At 36.1% G+C, this 13,078-nt stretch overlaps 1 protein-coding gene and 1 pseudogene across 2 annotated transcripts; one reads left to right on the forward strand and one right to left on the reverse strand.

The window, feature by feature from the left end:
* The first annotated feature begins 3,177 nt into the window (after window positions 1–3,177).
* LOC114737806 (zinc-finger homeodomain protein 5-like) lies at window positions 3,178–4,349 on the forward strand (annotated as a pseudogene).
* A 2,077-nt stretch (window positions 4,350–6,426) lies between these two features.
* On the reverse strand, window positions 6,427–8,180 carry LOC114737820 (late embryogenesis abundant protein 19). Of its 2 annotated transcripts, XM_028925814.1 has the most exons (4): window positions 7,971–8,180; window positions 7,679–7,767; window positions 7,119–7,501; window positions 6,427–7,031 (listed from the first exon to the last, which is right to left on the reverse strand). In XM_028925814.1, the coding sequence occupies exons 1-4, from the start codon at window positions 8,165–8,167 to the stop codon at window positions 6,771–6,773; spliced, it is 930 nt and encodes a 309-aa protein (XP_028781647.1). In that variant the 5' UTR covers window positions 8,168–8,180; the 3' UTR covers window positions 6,427–6,770. The 2 variants fall into 2 exon arrangements, with proteins under 2 accessions (XP_028781647.1, XP_028781640.1); XM_028925807.1 differs by having other exon boundaries at window positions 6,427–7,501.
* Between the last annotated feature and the right edge of the window lie 4,898 nt (window positions 8,181–13,078).

Here is a 13,078-nt window from a genome sequence, read left to right on the forward strand (position 1 = left end):
TAAGTTTAAATTAGAGCTTATAATTAAAATGAACCACATGTTCACACCTCCTCTTTAGATTTGAAGCTTATAAATAGAGTCAAAGGGAGTGACCGTTAATGCAAGTGAAATTACTTTCCCTCCCTTGAACATCTTCAAGGTGCTTTTTAAAAATACAAAATGGTACTACCTTTTGTTTTTAATATAAGAATTAGTTAACTAATTTGAATAAATTAAAAAAAATTAGTTAAGCTAGTTATTTGTAATAAATATAGGCTGTCTTTCCTAAAATATCCTTACTAATTAAGTGTATTGATTACAACTACTATTATTATAAAGACTACCTTGAGGATAAAAATAGATAAATATGACAAACAAAATAGATTAAGATCTTATATTTATGATCAAAATAAAAATCAAATAAACTCTTATAAACGACTAGAGGTAGTATTTATCATGATTTACGAACAACCACTGATATTATGTGCAAGATACTAAAAATTGGAACAAACAATGAACCCATGGAACAATAGGTCATATTGGAATCAATTGAGGGGATATCGATGATATTAAAATAATAATATTTAATTAAAAATATTCATATTTGACGAATCCAACAGCAGATACAAATCCAACGTCAACAAAGACAAATCAAATGTTAGAATAATAAAACAGTACAAGCATAAAATTCATTTGATAGAAACTACTACTTCCACTTATTAATATAAGAACTAGTTAATTAATTTGAGTAAATTAAAATAGTTAAGTTAGTTATTTGGTAATAGATAGAAATTGTTTAGCTAGAGTCACTATTTGATAAAATATTTAGCATGTGCAATTACTATAAGAACTATCTTAAAAAAATAAATAAAAATAAAAGATAAAATGAATTAAAATATTATATTTAAAAACAAATTGAATCTCATGAATGTCAAGTTAGTTTTTATACTAAGAAGTAAAAGTAATATAATTGAACAAAAAATCAAATTGTGATCGGGGAACGGTTGTACAGTTGATTGAGACGAATACGACAAGGTTTAGGAATTCAGAGCACAACAATGACAGAGCCACAAGTGAAGGCGAAGTCACAAGCATGAGCATATATGAAGTTGGATTTGGGAATTCCGAATTCGGATCTGGGAGTTTAGAAATCTAGAGCACTACAGGGTGAGGAGAGCAGGAGCGAAGAACGAAGTGAAGAGCATAGATGACTTACGGAGTTAGATGAGTGAAGTCATGATTTTTCCTTTTTTTTTTTTTTTGCCCAACCCAATTTACTGGAATTTTGTTTCGACTACATCTGGATCCGACTCGCGTCGTGCACTTGGCTGTAGTGGTTGAGTCTCTCAACAGGGATTTCTGCATACCCTGAAGCTCGAACTAGAGACTTCACTTAAGCGGTACCAAACCGCTTACCACTTGGACTAACTCTCGTTGGTATTTTTCTTTTTATTTTCATTACAAAAAAGTAAAACCATGTCATTTTATTCTACTTAAGCCCAAAAACAAAATTCATAACTTGATTATGCCCAAGTCACACTACTTAATTAGACCGGCTCATATCAGGTCAAATCTTTCCGGTTCAGGCAATGAACTGGATTGAACAAGCGGCTAGGTCTCTAGGTCCTATCCGATATTGCATTCATTGATTATGGGCGCCACAAAATATTTTGTTCCCCATATGTTGTCTGGCAGATGGCAGGACATTAGGTTATAGGACATAGAGAGCAAGAAATTAAAGTGCATGTGCGATTGAGGGTAAGTGTACCAAAGCGTGAGAAAATTGTACATACGATTAGCAAGCCAAACTAATTTTATATTATGTGAGAGTGAGGTGGATCATTAGTATCTAGGTTTTCGACCGTGTGCCATGTTAAATATCAAGTAACCAGATGGTTCTTTTTTTCGGAAAAAAAAATGGCATAATAAAGTTTCAAATAATTTACAAAATATCATAAACATCACTTTAAGGAAATACCGGCCTGAGTGGTACTAGTACCTTGTCTTAGAAGTTAATAAACCGGTACATATGAACAAGTCATGTTTTATTGCAACAGGCATGGTAATCTGACATCATTTGGGAGGAAGATCCTGATGTATACACGCAGTGCATATGTACATACCCAAGAGTGTGTGCTCGTACATTAAATGTGTGTGTGTTTTTTTTCGGTGAAGTGATGCTTATTGTTTGTTAGAAGAGAAGGGTGCCGTAAAATTAAAGAAGTTATTTAGCCTCAGGAGAAAGCGGAAAGGAGGATGGGGATTGCATGCACCTAAATCATAATGCAGCCGCACAATAATGTTAATGTCTAAAGAACCTGACAGTAACAGTAGCAGTAACACCATATTTTCTGTTTGCTTACAGTGGCCCCAACCATTGTACATTATTCTTCCTACTTCAAAAATTACTTTGTAAACCTTGAAATTTAATTACCCTGAATTCCTAACCATCTGATAACTAGCTAACTCGATCGAAAGGCCTCCCTTCCAGAACCTCTTAATTCAGATTTTCACCCGTTATGGTCATCTGATCTCTCCATTCTCTATTGATACTAATTATAGCATGGCTTCATTTACTTTCAGAGCTAAAATATAATTAGGAGAGGTGATAAGCGTGATCAATAATCAACATCAATCCTTAGCTCCCTAGTCTCTTCCTTATAAAGAAATATTTGCTCATTTTTGTCAGACAAGTGTTGCCCTAGGATTCAAGAGGGGTCTGAGAAGGGACAATTATTAACAACAGGACCAAGTTGGAGGGTGTGGCAGAGGACTAACATGAGCTTGTCGGTTGTTCTGCAAGACAAACTCATTCTGATTTCTGAGTGTAAACCACCGTATCCTGTTCCTTCTATAGTTGGTTTCCGTGGGGATGGATGGCTGGTAGGAAACATTACACTCTTGGCCCTCCCTCCCACCTTGGAATCTTCTTTCTCGTAGCCCTTTTCTCTCTCAATTTAATATTAAGATCCGAGGTTTCTCCTTTAAATCTTAATCGTTATCTTAACAAATCTTTCCAGTTATTCTCTGTATTCTATCTTTTTGCTCTTTCTTTCTCTCTCCCCAGCTTTTGCAGGTGCAATCAAGCTTTTCTGCTCTTCAGGCTCTTCTTTAGGTTCTCTAGGGACCCAGCTCCTAGGCTTGTATTTCAATAAATTACTATGCCAGGTTGAACCCTTTCTCTTTTTGGTTTTTGGTCTCTTGTGCGAAGTTATCTTTTTTGCTTTAGTGAAATTAAACTACTTTTTTCTACATAAAACAGTATAATCACTCACTTATGTCTCTGGGAGTAGGGTTGATTAGTAAAATCAGTTGGTGGGTTTAGCACCCAGAACGTCAATATCAGAATAAGGAAAGAAAAGAATAATAGTAGGTGTGCACTGTGTCTGCTAGCTAGTAATTATATCTTTGATTAATTAAAGATTTCTCTTCCATAAGATGGGATGCATTTCATTAGGGTCGAGCTGCTCACACAGGAGGATCCACAGCCACAATAGCTCTAATTAGAGCAAGATCATGAAGAAAATGATCAAGGTTTAGAGCTTAGAAATACACAGCTTAATTAGATGGGAGAACTCAGTGACCAAGATAAGAAAATAGAGATGACAACCACTCCGATTTATGATGACGATCACCCCAAAAGGAATTCTTCAGAACACCATCATCTTTATTTTCCTCCTCCATCGAATCATCTACAAGGTGATCCATATCCAAGCTTGACGATCGTTAAGTACAGAGAATGTTTGAAGAACCACGCAGCGAGCATGGGGAGCCATGTTGTGGATGGATGTGGAGAGTTCATGCCAAGCGGAGAAGAAGACGCCACGGAATCTTTAAGATGTGCTGCTTGTGGATGCCACCGGAATTTTCATCGGAAAGAAACAGAAGGTAAGCCAGAAGTACAACATATTTCTGATTATTACAGCTATTATTCCAACAAAAGCAACGATCAACGACATAGAATTGCTTCTCCTTTAGTCCCTTCTTCTCTTCATCAGCAACATAACAGATTGATTCCACCAATGATGGTGGCCTTCGGAGGGGTGCCAGTGGAGTCCTCCGGCGAAGATCTCCATGTTCTGCGGCCTAATAGCGGAGGGCAGCTGGCAGTGCAGGCATCACTCTCGAAGACGAAGAGGTTTCGGACCAAGTTTACACAAGAACAGAAGAGGAGGATGATGGAATATGCTGAGAAGCTTGGGTGGAAGATCCAGAAAATGATGAACAAGAAGTACGGCAATTCTGTTCTCAGGTTGGAGTGAACAGGCAGGTTTTCAAGGTTTGGATGCACAACAATAAGCAAAGGACGAAGCAGCAGCAAGTGTAAGCCAAGAACCCTCAATCTCCCAAATTAATAATGCTGTTTGGAAAAAAAAAAAATAACAACAACAATATCAGAATTTCTGAGTGAAGAATTAGTTTACAGTTGTCTTCTTTGAAATAACTCGTGTTCTTTGACTAAAAATAGACGGTAATAGAAATATGCATTTCCTTCTCCTCCCCATCTGACCAAGGATTTAACAAAACAATATATACATATATATGTGTGTGTGTGGACAATTTTCACAACTAGCTACTTTGGACTTTTGTTGTTGGGTGAAAAGCTACTTAGGAAATTAATCTCCTTAGAAGACCTTGTTATCAGCAAAAGCTAAGCAGTGACAGTAATCTCCTTAGAAGGCCTTTCCTTGTCATGTCTTATGAACCCTTTAATCATGGAAAACTGGGTTCCACTGTAAACCCATACACTTTCTTGCAGATTTTTGGGACAAAGAAATCCCACCCAACCATGCTATCTGGTCCTCTAATAGGGACACCGACACATGAATTAGCGGACATCGTAGCCCGCTTTTATCTCATGTTGTCTTTCTGATTTGTATGAGGTTGTGTATATTGTGTCTTGTGTACCCAAACGAGCCAGGGACAAAACCTTAGAAGACATTCGCACGTTTAGTTGCTCAGGGAAAGAGTATAAGGGCTAGAGATAGAAATTTGAAAAATCCATAGCACTGGCAGACTCAAAGAACAACAAGCCAATTCAATTCCCTAAAGTCAAAAGGTTGTACATATATGTTGTTATTTCCGACTGTGTAATAATTTAGGGCAATGGTTAAAATTTTATTCATTGAAGTTGAACTCAACAAAATGCAAATGGTTTTATAGGGGAGGTTTTTATTTCTTAAGGATTTGTTTGTTGTTAATTACTTGTCAGATATCTTTAGATTTCTCTAAACTGCATTTTCACTTGAATAATTTCAGGAATTATTCTCTTATATATCAATCTAATTAACGAATTTAAAATTTTATTCTATGAACCAAAAGAGAAAACCCCCCATCATTTTACCAATGTTAATGAACCATGATTTTCCTCGTCCTTTACAGAAAAAGAACTAGTTATCCTTTCAAATCATCCACAGAAAATTGACTCAAAATAATCTTGGTAGTCACAATGCCCTAGGAAATTAAATAGCTGCGTGGTAACTTTTGTGTGGCACAATATAGAAGCCTGTCCAACCTCTCCAATTGGTGCCCCGCGAAGGCCACACAGATGACAGACCCATGAATAGAACCCTGAATCAACATATATGAATTATGAACACCCCCAGAGAAAATGATTTTCTTTTTGTTCCAAGTCATTTTTTATTGCTTGATCATATATCTATATATAGCTTAAACATTAATACAAAGTAAAATACTATCTTCGGTTTTAATTATAAGAACTTATTTGTAGTCTATAAACGAGGTCTTATTATTAGGATCGGAGGTAGTACAATCTTTGTGGGTTGCTGCATCTATCTGCTATTAAATGCTATCAAACAGATCAAAAGTAAAAGATTAAATTTGAGGGAAGAAGATAATTAAAACAAACCCTAATGTCTCTAATAAATTAAAGTTGGGAAACCAAGCAAATTAAATGAGTCTCCCTCATCCTGAAGCGATGAAACACTCACTTTTCCCCAGAAATTAAAAATACTTTTTAGCAAAAGGATAAGTATTGCAATGTTCTATAAACTTTAGAAATCACATTTCAAACAAGTTTCACGTTGCGGCATGGAAACTGGGAAGAGGAAGGAATTATTCAACCTATATTAAAATTAGGATTTTCTTTTGGAAACAGACTAGAATCGTCCCAGGGTAGAAAAGAATTCGCAGCTCACCACCTCGCCATAATTGATCGAGTAGTCTTTGTTTAATTGGTTGGGAAAATGTTATCGTTGGTTTGCCCAACCCGTTGTGAGAGGGACGACATATGACTACAATGCTTCTAATTAACAGTTATTCCGCTGTATATTCTCTTCATCCGTACGTATGAACAAATCATCCAAGTTGCTGTCTAAAAAATAGCACTTGGCCTTGCAATTAGATCACCAAATCACATGAAATGAAAATAAGAGAATTAATTAATCCAATAACAGAAAACATACCAGTAATTCACCGGGAAGCAACTTAAACCTATTAAACAATCCCGCTTTCAAATCATAATGCCTTTCTCAGTACATTAAATATTAAAAGGAAAATTACTGGCCACTTTGAACATGGCCGAATAAGGATATATATGTAGAACTTGACAATACACAAACCATAACGTACAAAGACCGTGAGCTCCCAGCACCATAGGGCACAGGAAGCGAAATGAAAAGGCCTTCTAACGTAACATGACATGCTGTGTTGCATCTATATCTCAATCAAACAACACTAGACGCACCACCGACAAAAAAACTAAATACTATAGCAAGCACTAAGCATCAAGATTGTCACATGCACCTTCAATTCATAACTCTTTACCCAGCTCAGAGATTGGCCGCGGGCTGCGACATCGTTTGTTTGAAAGACTCGGCTTTTTCAGTGACGGTGTCCTTGGCGATCTTGGCAGTCCCACCCACGGTCTCTGTGGCTTGTGATACTTTGCCTCTCATGTCCATAGAATCTGCCTTTTCAATGACGGTGTCCTTGGCCACCTTGGCTGACTCACCCACGTTTTCTGTCGCTCGTGATACCTTGCCCTTCATGTCTGCAGATTGGGCCTTTTCAATGACGGTGTCCTTGGCCACCTTGCCCGCCTCGCCGGCGTTTTCTGTAGCCTGTGATACTTTGCCTTTCACGTCTGCAGACTTGTCAATGACGGTGTCCTTGACCACCTTGGCTGCCTCACCGGCGTTTTCTGTAGCCCGTGATACTTTGCCTTTCACGTCCGCAGATCCGGCCTTTTCAATGACGGTGTCCTTGACCGCCTTGGCTGCTTCACCGGCGTTTTCTGTAGCCTGTGATACTTTGCCTTTTACATCCGCAGATTGGGCCTTTTCAATGACGGTGTCCTTGGCCATCTTGGCTGCCTCACCCACGTTTTCTGTAGCCCGTGATACTTTGCCTTTGACGCCTTCTTTTGCGTCAGAAGCCGTTTCGGATGCCTTGTCCATCACATTGGTTGCTTGTTCCTTGGCATTTTGCGCCATTTCTGAAGCTTTCGCCTTCGCCGTCTGCATCTGCTCACCAGCTTTGTTGTAGGCTTCGGTCGCTGCGTCTGTGGAAGCAAGAATGCACACAGACATTAATCTCTTCTGCCATTAATCTTGTTCTCTATTTCATTGTCCGTTCAGCTATATATATATATATATATATATATATATATATATATCTTATCTGACATTCTAGAATGTTGCTGGAATGACAATGGATGAGAAAACCCCCGATTAATTACCTTGGATCTTGTTTGTAGTATCATCGGTAGAAATTTTCTGGGTTTGAGCCACTTGTTGATCTCCTTCCTCCTTCTTCAAGCCGATAGTTCTGGCACAAGAACGATGTGTGAATCAATAAACAAAGTCATACAGTTTCGCCTAAAATGAGTAACTCATGATGAATCCGCATGATGAATACTTGTGAAGCAGAACAAAAAGGTCTTAGTAAGGGGTGTTAGATTTTTCTTTTGCTTTTTTTCTTTTTGGATACTAAGAGGGGTTTGATTAGAGGATATAAAAATGAGAAATTACTCGGAGAACTTGTCATAAGCCCAATTAGCCCATGTCTCGGTGGTTTCCTTGGCATCCTCGACAACGGCTGGGGCCGCCTGCTGGGCCTCCTCTGCTTTCTGTTGGGCTGCGTCAGCTACCTCTTCAACTCCACACCTGCACGTTCCTGCGCTCACTGCAATCACCAACATCACCAGCAACACCTTTGCGTTTCCCATCTTTTTCTTCCTCTTCTTCCTCCTCCTCTTCCTCCTGCTTCTGCTTTCTGCTCCGTTTCGTGTTATTATAATAAGATTTCCCCCCGGGGGAGGGGTCCACGTGGACCAAGTGGAAACCTTGATTTTTTGACAAGTGTTCCAAAAGGCATCGAATGTCGCCGCTTTTCACGCGCCTTCACCGGTCTTGCTCCCCAACCTCAAATTCATCACCACCATAGCCCCCCTTGTCGTGTCACTGCTAGCGTTCAATTTTTTTAGTATCTCCATTCATTTTTTTGGTAAAAAACATATTATTACCGATATTAAGAGTGTCATTTTTTTTGGGGGGGGTGGGAGTTTTTGACACGCATACATCTCTTCGCCCATCAAGCTACACAGAGATAGTATCTAGTAAATTTTTTGATGCTAATACCTTTTCAATACTGTATAAATATGCCTGACATCTAATTTACATATTATTTGATGTATGCCGTCAAATATTTCCAAGCTATGAACCCAATCCCACCCCGCGCGCATGAGCTGGCTAGGTTGTTTCTGGTTCATTTAGTAGTATTCCTTCTTCAGCCTAGTTTAATCCAACGCACGCATAAACATTTTTATAAACTAACGAAGCAAGTAAAATGGTTGTGATTTGCTGGGCAAAGTATGAATATTAATGCTAGCGTTTTTTTTTAGCCTTAAGGGTTGCCCTAGGCCTCTAACTCTAATATTCAGATCCCAATTTCACTTTAGCCTTTTGTATTGAAAAAAAGAGTAATTTGAATTAAAACTAGACATATTTACCCATGCATCACACAAAGTTTGATAAATAAATTGTTTTATTTGAACTTGAGAATCATTCTTACCCAAAAAAAAAAATCTGGTTTAAAGTGTGAGCTGCGTATGAATAATCAACGGAAAGGATTATGCTTAAGGACAAAATTTATCAATTATTTATTTTTAAAGACCGCTAATTATAATTGGAAATACCCATTTTTTGCTTCTAAATTTGCATTGTTTAAATAATAATTCTCCCAAGATTAAATGTTTTTGGAACATATCCACATGTAATGGAGCAAAAAGCTATTTACTACTATTTATTTATTGAGGAGTCGTTTTAGTATAGGTAGGAAATTTAAAAAAAAAAAGAAAAAGAAAAATAAAGGAGCACATTTTATGCTCATCACAATAATAAGCATGTAGTGTCTATGGCAATTTAGGCTATTCAACTCAATTTTGGATGGTCTTGAATTCAAATTTTTTATACATTTTAAATAATTTTTTATTTTAATACATAAATAATTTAAAATAAAGATAATCTTATAACAAACACATCTCTTAAAAAATAAATGTATTATTAAAAAAAATTGTACATTAAAAATTTTAAATTTAAATTATCTATATTAGATTTTGAATTGTCTAGATTGTATATCGTTGCAATCTCTATCAGAAGAAAATATTTTTGACTTCTTCCAGTAAAACTAGTGTTTTGTTATATATTAATACCATAAAAATATCTCTTGCTATGTTCTTTTCTCTAAAAGAAACTTTTCATGCGGTGAGTGCCAGTAAAGATGATTCATATCATATCATATCATACCAGATCAAACGAGCGAGTGGAGAATCCAATCTATCCCAACGAATGAACATCCCCGATCCTTTTATATCGTTAACAAACCGACACTTTATGCCCCTTCGCTTGTCCTTTTGTGCAACACAAAGGTTTTTTTTTTTTTTTCCCCCTGGCATCACGAGGCCACTCTAGGTATAAGCAGAACCTGCTGGTTTGCGCTCCCAAGTTGAATGACTCTATGAACTGTAACGACATATTTATAGAGCATGGCAGGGGATGAGAGGTAATATTATATCAAAAGTGCATCTATCACTGTAAGCTTCTTCTGAAATGCAAAAATACTCATAAACTTATAAAATTAGAGCAAAAATGACATTTCCTTTAAATTTGACTAACGACCGTTACTTTTTACGGTTGAGTCATGCTAATATTATGAAAGTACTAAAATGTCCCTAATTAAAAGAAACAAAAAGAGGATGAAGGTGCATAAATATCTATAAATTTTTAGCCAAAGTACGTCAAATACCATATATTTTTTTACAACTGCAAAAATACTAATGACCATGCAGATAAATTAATCCTTTAAGTTTTAGCAAAAAAATCTATTAAGTTTTATCATACTAGTATAATACAAATAATTTTATGATTAATTTGTACATTTGGTTCTCTAAATTCAGGAAGTTTTAATTCAGTTTCTCAAATATATAAAATATATTTTCAGTAATAAATATTAACACTATTGGCCTTATTAAGAAGTGTCATGAATGTGAAAATAAATTGATTATTTTATTTTTTTTAAGTATTATACTATTATACTTTAAGACCTATAAATTTGCGTCGAGTTTTAATTTAATTTCTTAAAATTATAAAGTTTATTTTTAGTCCATTAATGTTTTTATATATTGAGCGATGGGTTGTTGGTGTTAAAAATCAAACCACATCTTTATTAGTTTTTTTAAAAATATTTTTCAATTTACAAATTTTAAATTAAAGAAACTAACAAGGTTAACATTAAGGGAACAAAAAATACACTTTATAAATTTAAGGGGTTAAATTAAAACTTGATGTAAATTTAGAAGACCAAACATATATATTAACCATAAAATTATTAGTATTATAATAGTATAATAAAATTTAATAGTGTTTTTTTTTGTTACTAAAACTGAAAGTATTAATTTATTTGCATGGTAAGTGGTACTTTTTACCTGAGAAAAAAACTCATGGTATTTGTTGAATTTTAACTAAAAGTTTATAAGTATTTTTGTATCTTTGCCCCTTTTTTTTCCCTGAGTTAATGGCATTTTGGTGCTTTCATAACACTAGCATGAGCCTCACTGCAAAAGTAATTGTCGCTAGTCAAATTTAACTGTAGTGTTATTTTTATTCTGATTTTACAAGTTTATAAGTATTTTTGTACTAAAAAATTATAGTGGTGGGTACACTTTTATTACAAGTTTATTTAGACCATGAGCCTTAATTAATTTAAAAGAAAGAAAAGATTTATAAAAAGCCAATCATACTGCCCGGTGCCGGGAAATATCACCGCCTATGCGCACTCGAATGCTCACATTTTTATCATTTTTACTTCTCAAAACCATTTCGAATTTTCATGTTCCATCTGTTTCTATTTCTTTCGTTTCTTTTCTCCCATCGTCGCGATGGACCTCGACGATTCAGCACCATGATTTTCATTTACTCCATTCCCACTGCATAACACAAATCTTCATCCTTGGTTTCAGATGCGCCAAACGGTTTCGTCGGAAACTTCTTGAGAGGCAATTGCGCTTCACTCTTCAGGTTCATATCAGTTGCTGTCTTTTAATGCTGCATTAAACTTCAATCGACGCCATTATTTCTTCCTTGCTATATTTCTTTTCTTATGTGGTTATTTGCCCTGATTGCTGCTATCACTTCATTATCATAGCTTCTTTGTGACTGTTGTGATAATGCGCTTCAAAATCTCTCACAAGCTCAGTAGCGTTTCGCTTTCTTATCTATAGTAATAATGAGTAGTTTGTTTGGTTTTCAGAAGATATGCTGTTCAATAATCTGCTGTTTCAATGCGGTCTTTGCTTAAACAATCATTATGTAATTCACCATTCATGTTTTGAGTTCACGGATCACCTTACTGTTACTGTTGAAAACCACGCCAAGATAGGAATCTTGTACGGTCGACACCTTTTGATGGATAGCATTTATTCGTAGGTAGGGATATAAGCTCTTCATTAATTAATACGGAGTTACGGACAAAGAATAATATTGATTTACATACATAGAGTAATTGGACAAGACCTCAACGTGGACAGATATTGTTTTACAAGGAAAGGAAGAAAAACAGGCTAGAAGACCATAATAATCACATGGCAGCGTGCAGTTGGACTCTTGTACAGTGTTGTTTGACGATACTTTCGTTTATTTAACTTTATTTAATAATCATCAGTAACATGCTGCAGCTTCTTAAGTTGGAGTTAGGACGCTTAAGAGCCTGCCACGCACAGAGAAAAGAACATATGTCAGTAATCTAGTATTAAATGCATCCAGAAAGGTTTAAACATTAAAACTCAAAAACTACAGGGAACGAAAATATATTCAGATACCCTTGAGAATAGATGGTCTAGACTGTAGACTAATAGATAAATTGATGAACGATAATAGCTTATTGAGGATGGTACAGAATCTTCATGGACACATGAAAAAGGAATAAACGTTGTGGCTTGCTTCACTACCATTGGATATAGTTTGAAGCATGTGGCATAGGATGGTTAATAAATTATCTTGAATGGGCAGAACAGACTTAGAACCATGGACGAAGTCGGAGGAGGACATGCATAACATGTGAACAACAAGTTTGATGCCCATGCATGATATTTGCCTATTGGCAGAGGAATCTGTGGACCATATGAACTGGCATTTCAAGGCTGTCAAATCACGCTTCGCTATATTATTCCATTGACCCCACTACGATTAGTCCTTTCAAGTACCGCTGGACAAAGGCTTCTCGAAATAAAAATGAAATTCGCTTAGGAAAACTTGAATCACTGTTAAGTAGACAACCAGTAGTACCCCAACCGTTTATGCTTCTAACTCTTATGAAACAGGGAATGGAATACTTTTTATTTCTTCTTAGATGGTGATTTAATTATGCATATAATATCTAAAGGAATCGTGTAAATGATTAAACACGTTTTAGTGAAAATTTCAAAGACTGGTTAATTAGTGAGGAACGAGGGAGAAAGTGGAGCGATACCTGCGCTGTTTGTTTGGGAAGCCTTACGTGTTATTATTGTAGTGGGGGTAGGGGACTTGACCATGCTCTATGCGTTTGACATCTTCTTTGAGGATTTCATAATGCCTTTTGA

This window comes from Neltuma alba, unplaced genomic scaffold (assembly GCF_004799145.2).
Source record: "Neltuma alba isolate B1F8T4 unplaced genomic scaffold, ASM479914v2 tig00002800_pilon, whole genome shotgun sequence".
Classification (NCBI taxonomy): Eukaryota; Viridiplantae; Streptophyta; class Magnoliopsida; order Fabales; family Fabaceae; genus Neltuma; species Neltuma alba.

Coding starts and splice junctions, on each gene's coding strand:
- LOC114737820 (XM_028925807.1), bottom strand. CDS start 8,167: ATGGGAAACGCAAAGGTGTTGCTGGTGATGTTGGTGATTGCAGTGAGC. Junction 7,768..7,970: donor GCTTATGACAAGTTCTCCGA/GTAATTTCTCAT, acceptor TTCTTGTGCCAG/AACTATCGGCTTGAAGAAGG. Junction 7,502..7,678: donor TACTACAAACAAGATCCAAG/GTAATTAATCGG, acceptor TTGCTTCCACAG/ACGCAGCGACCGAAGCCTAC.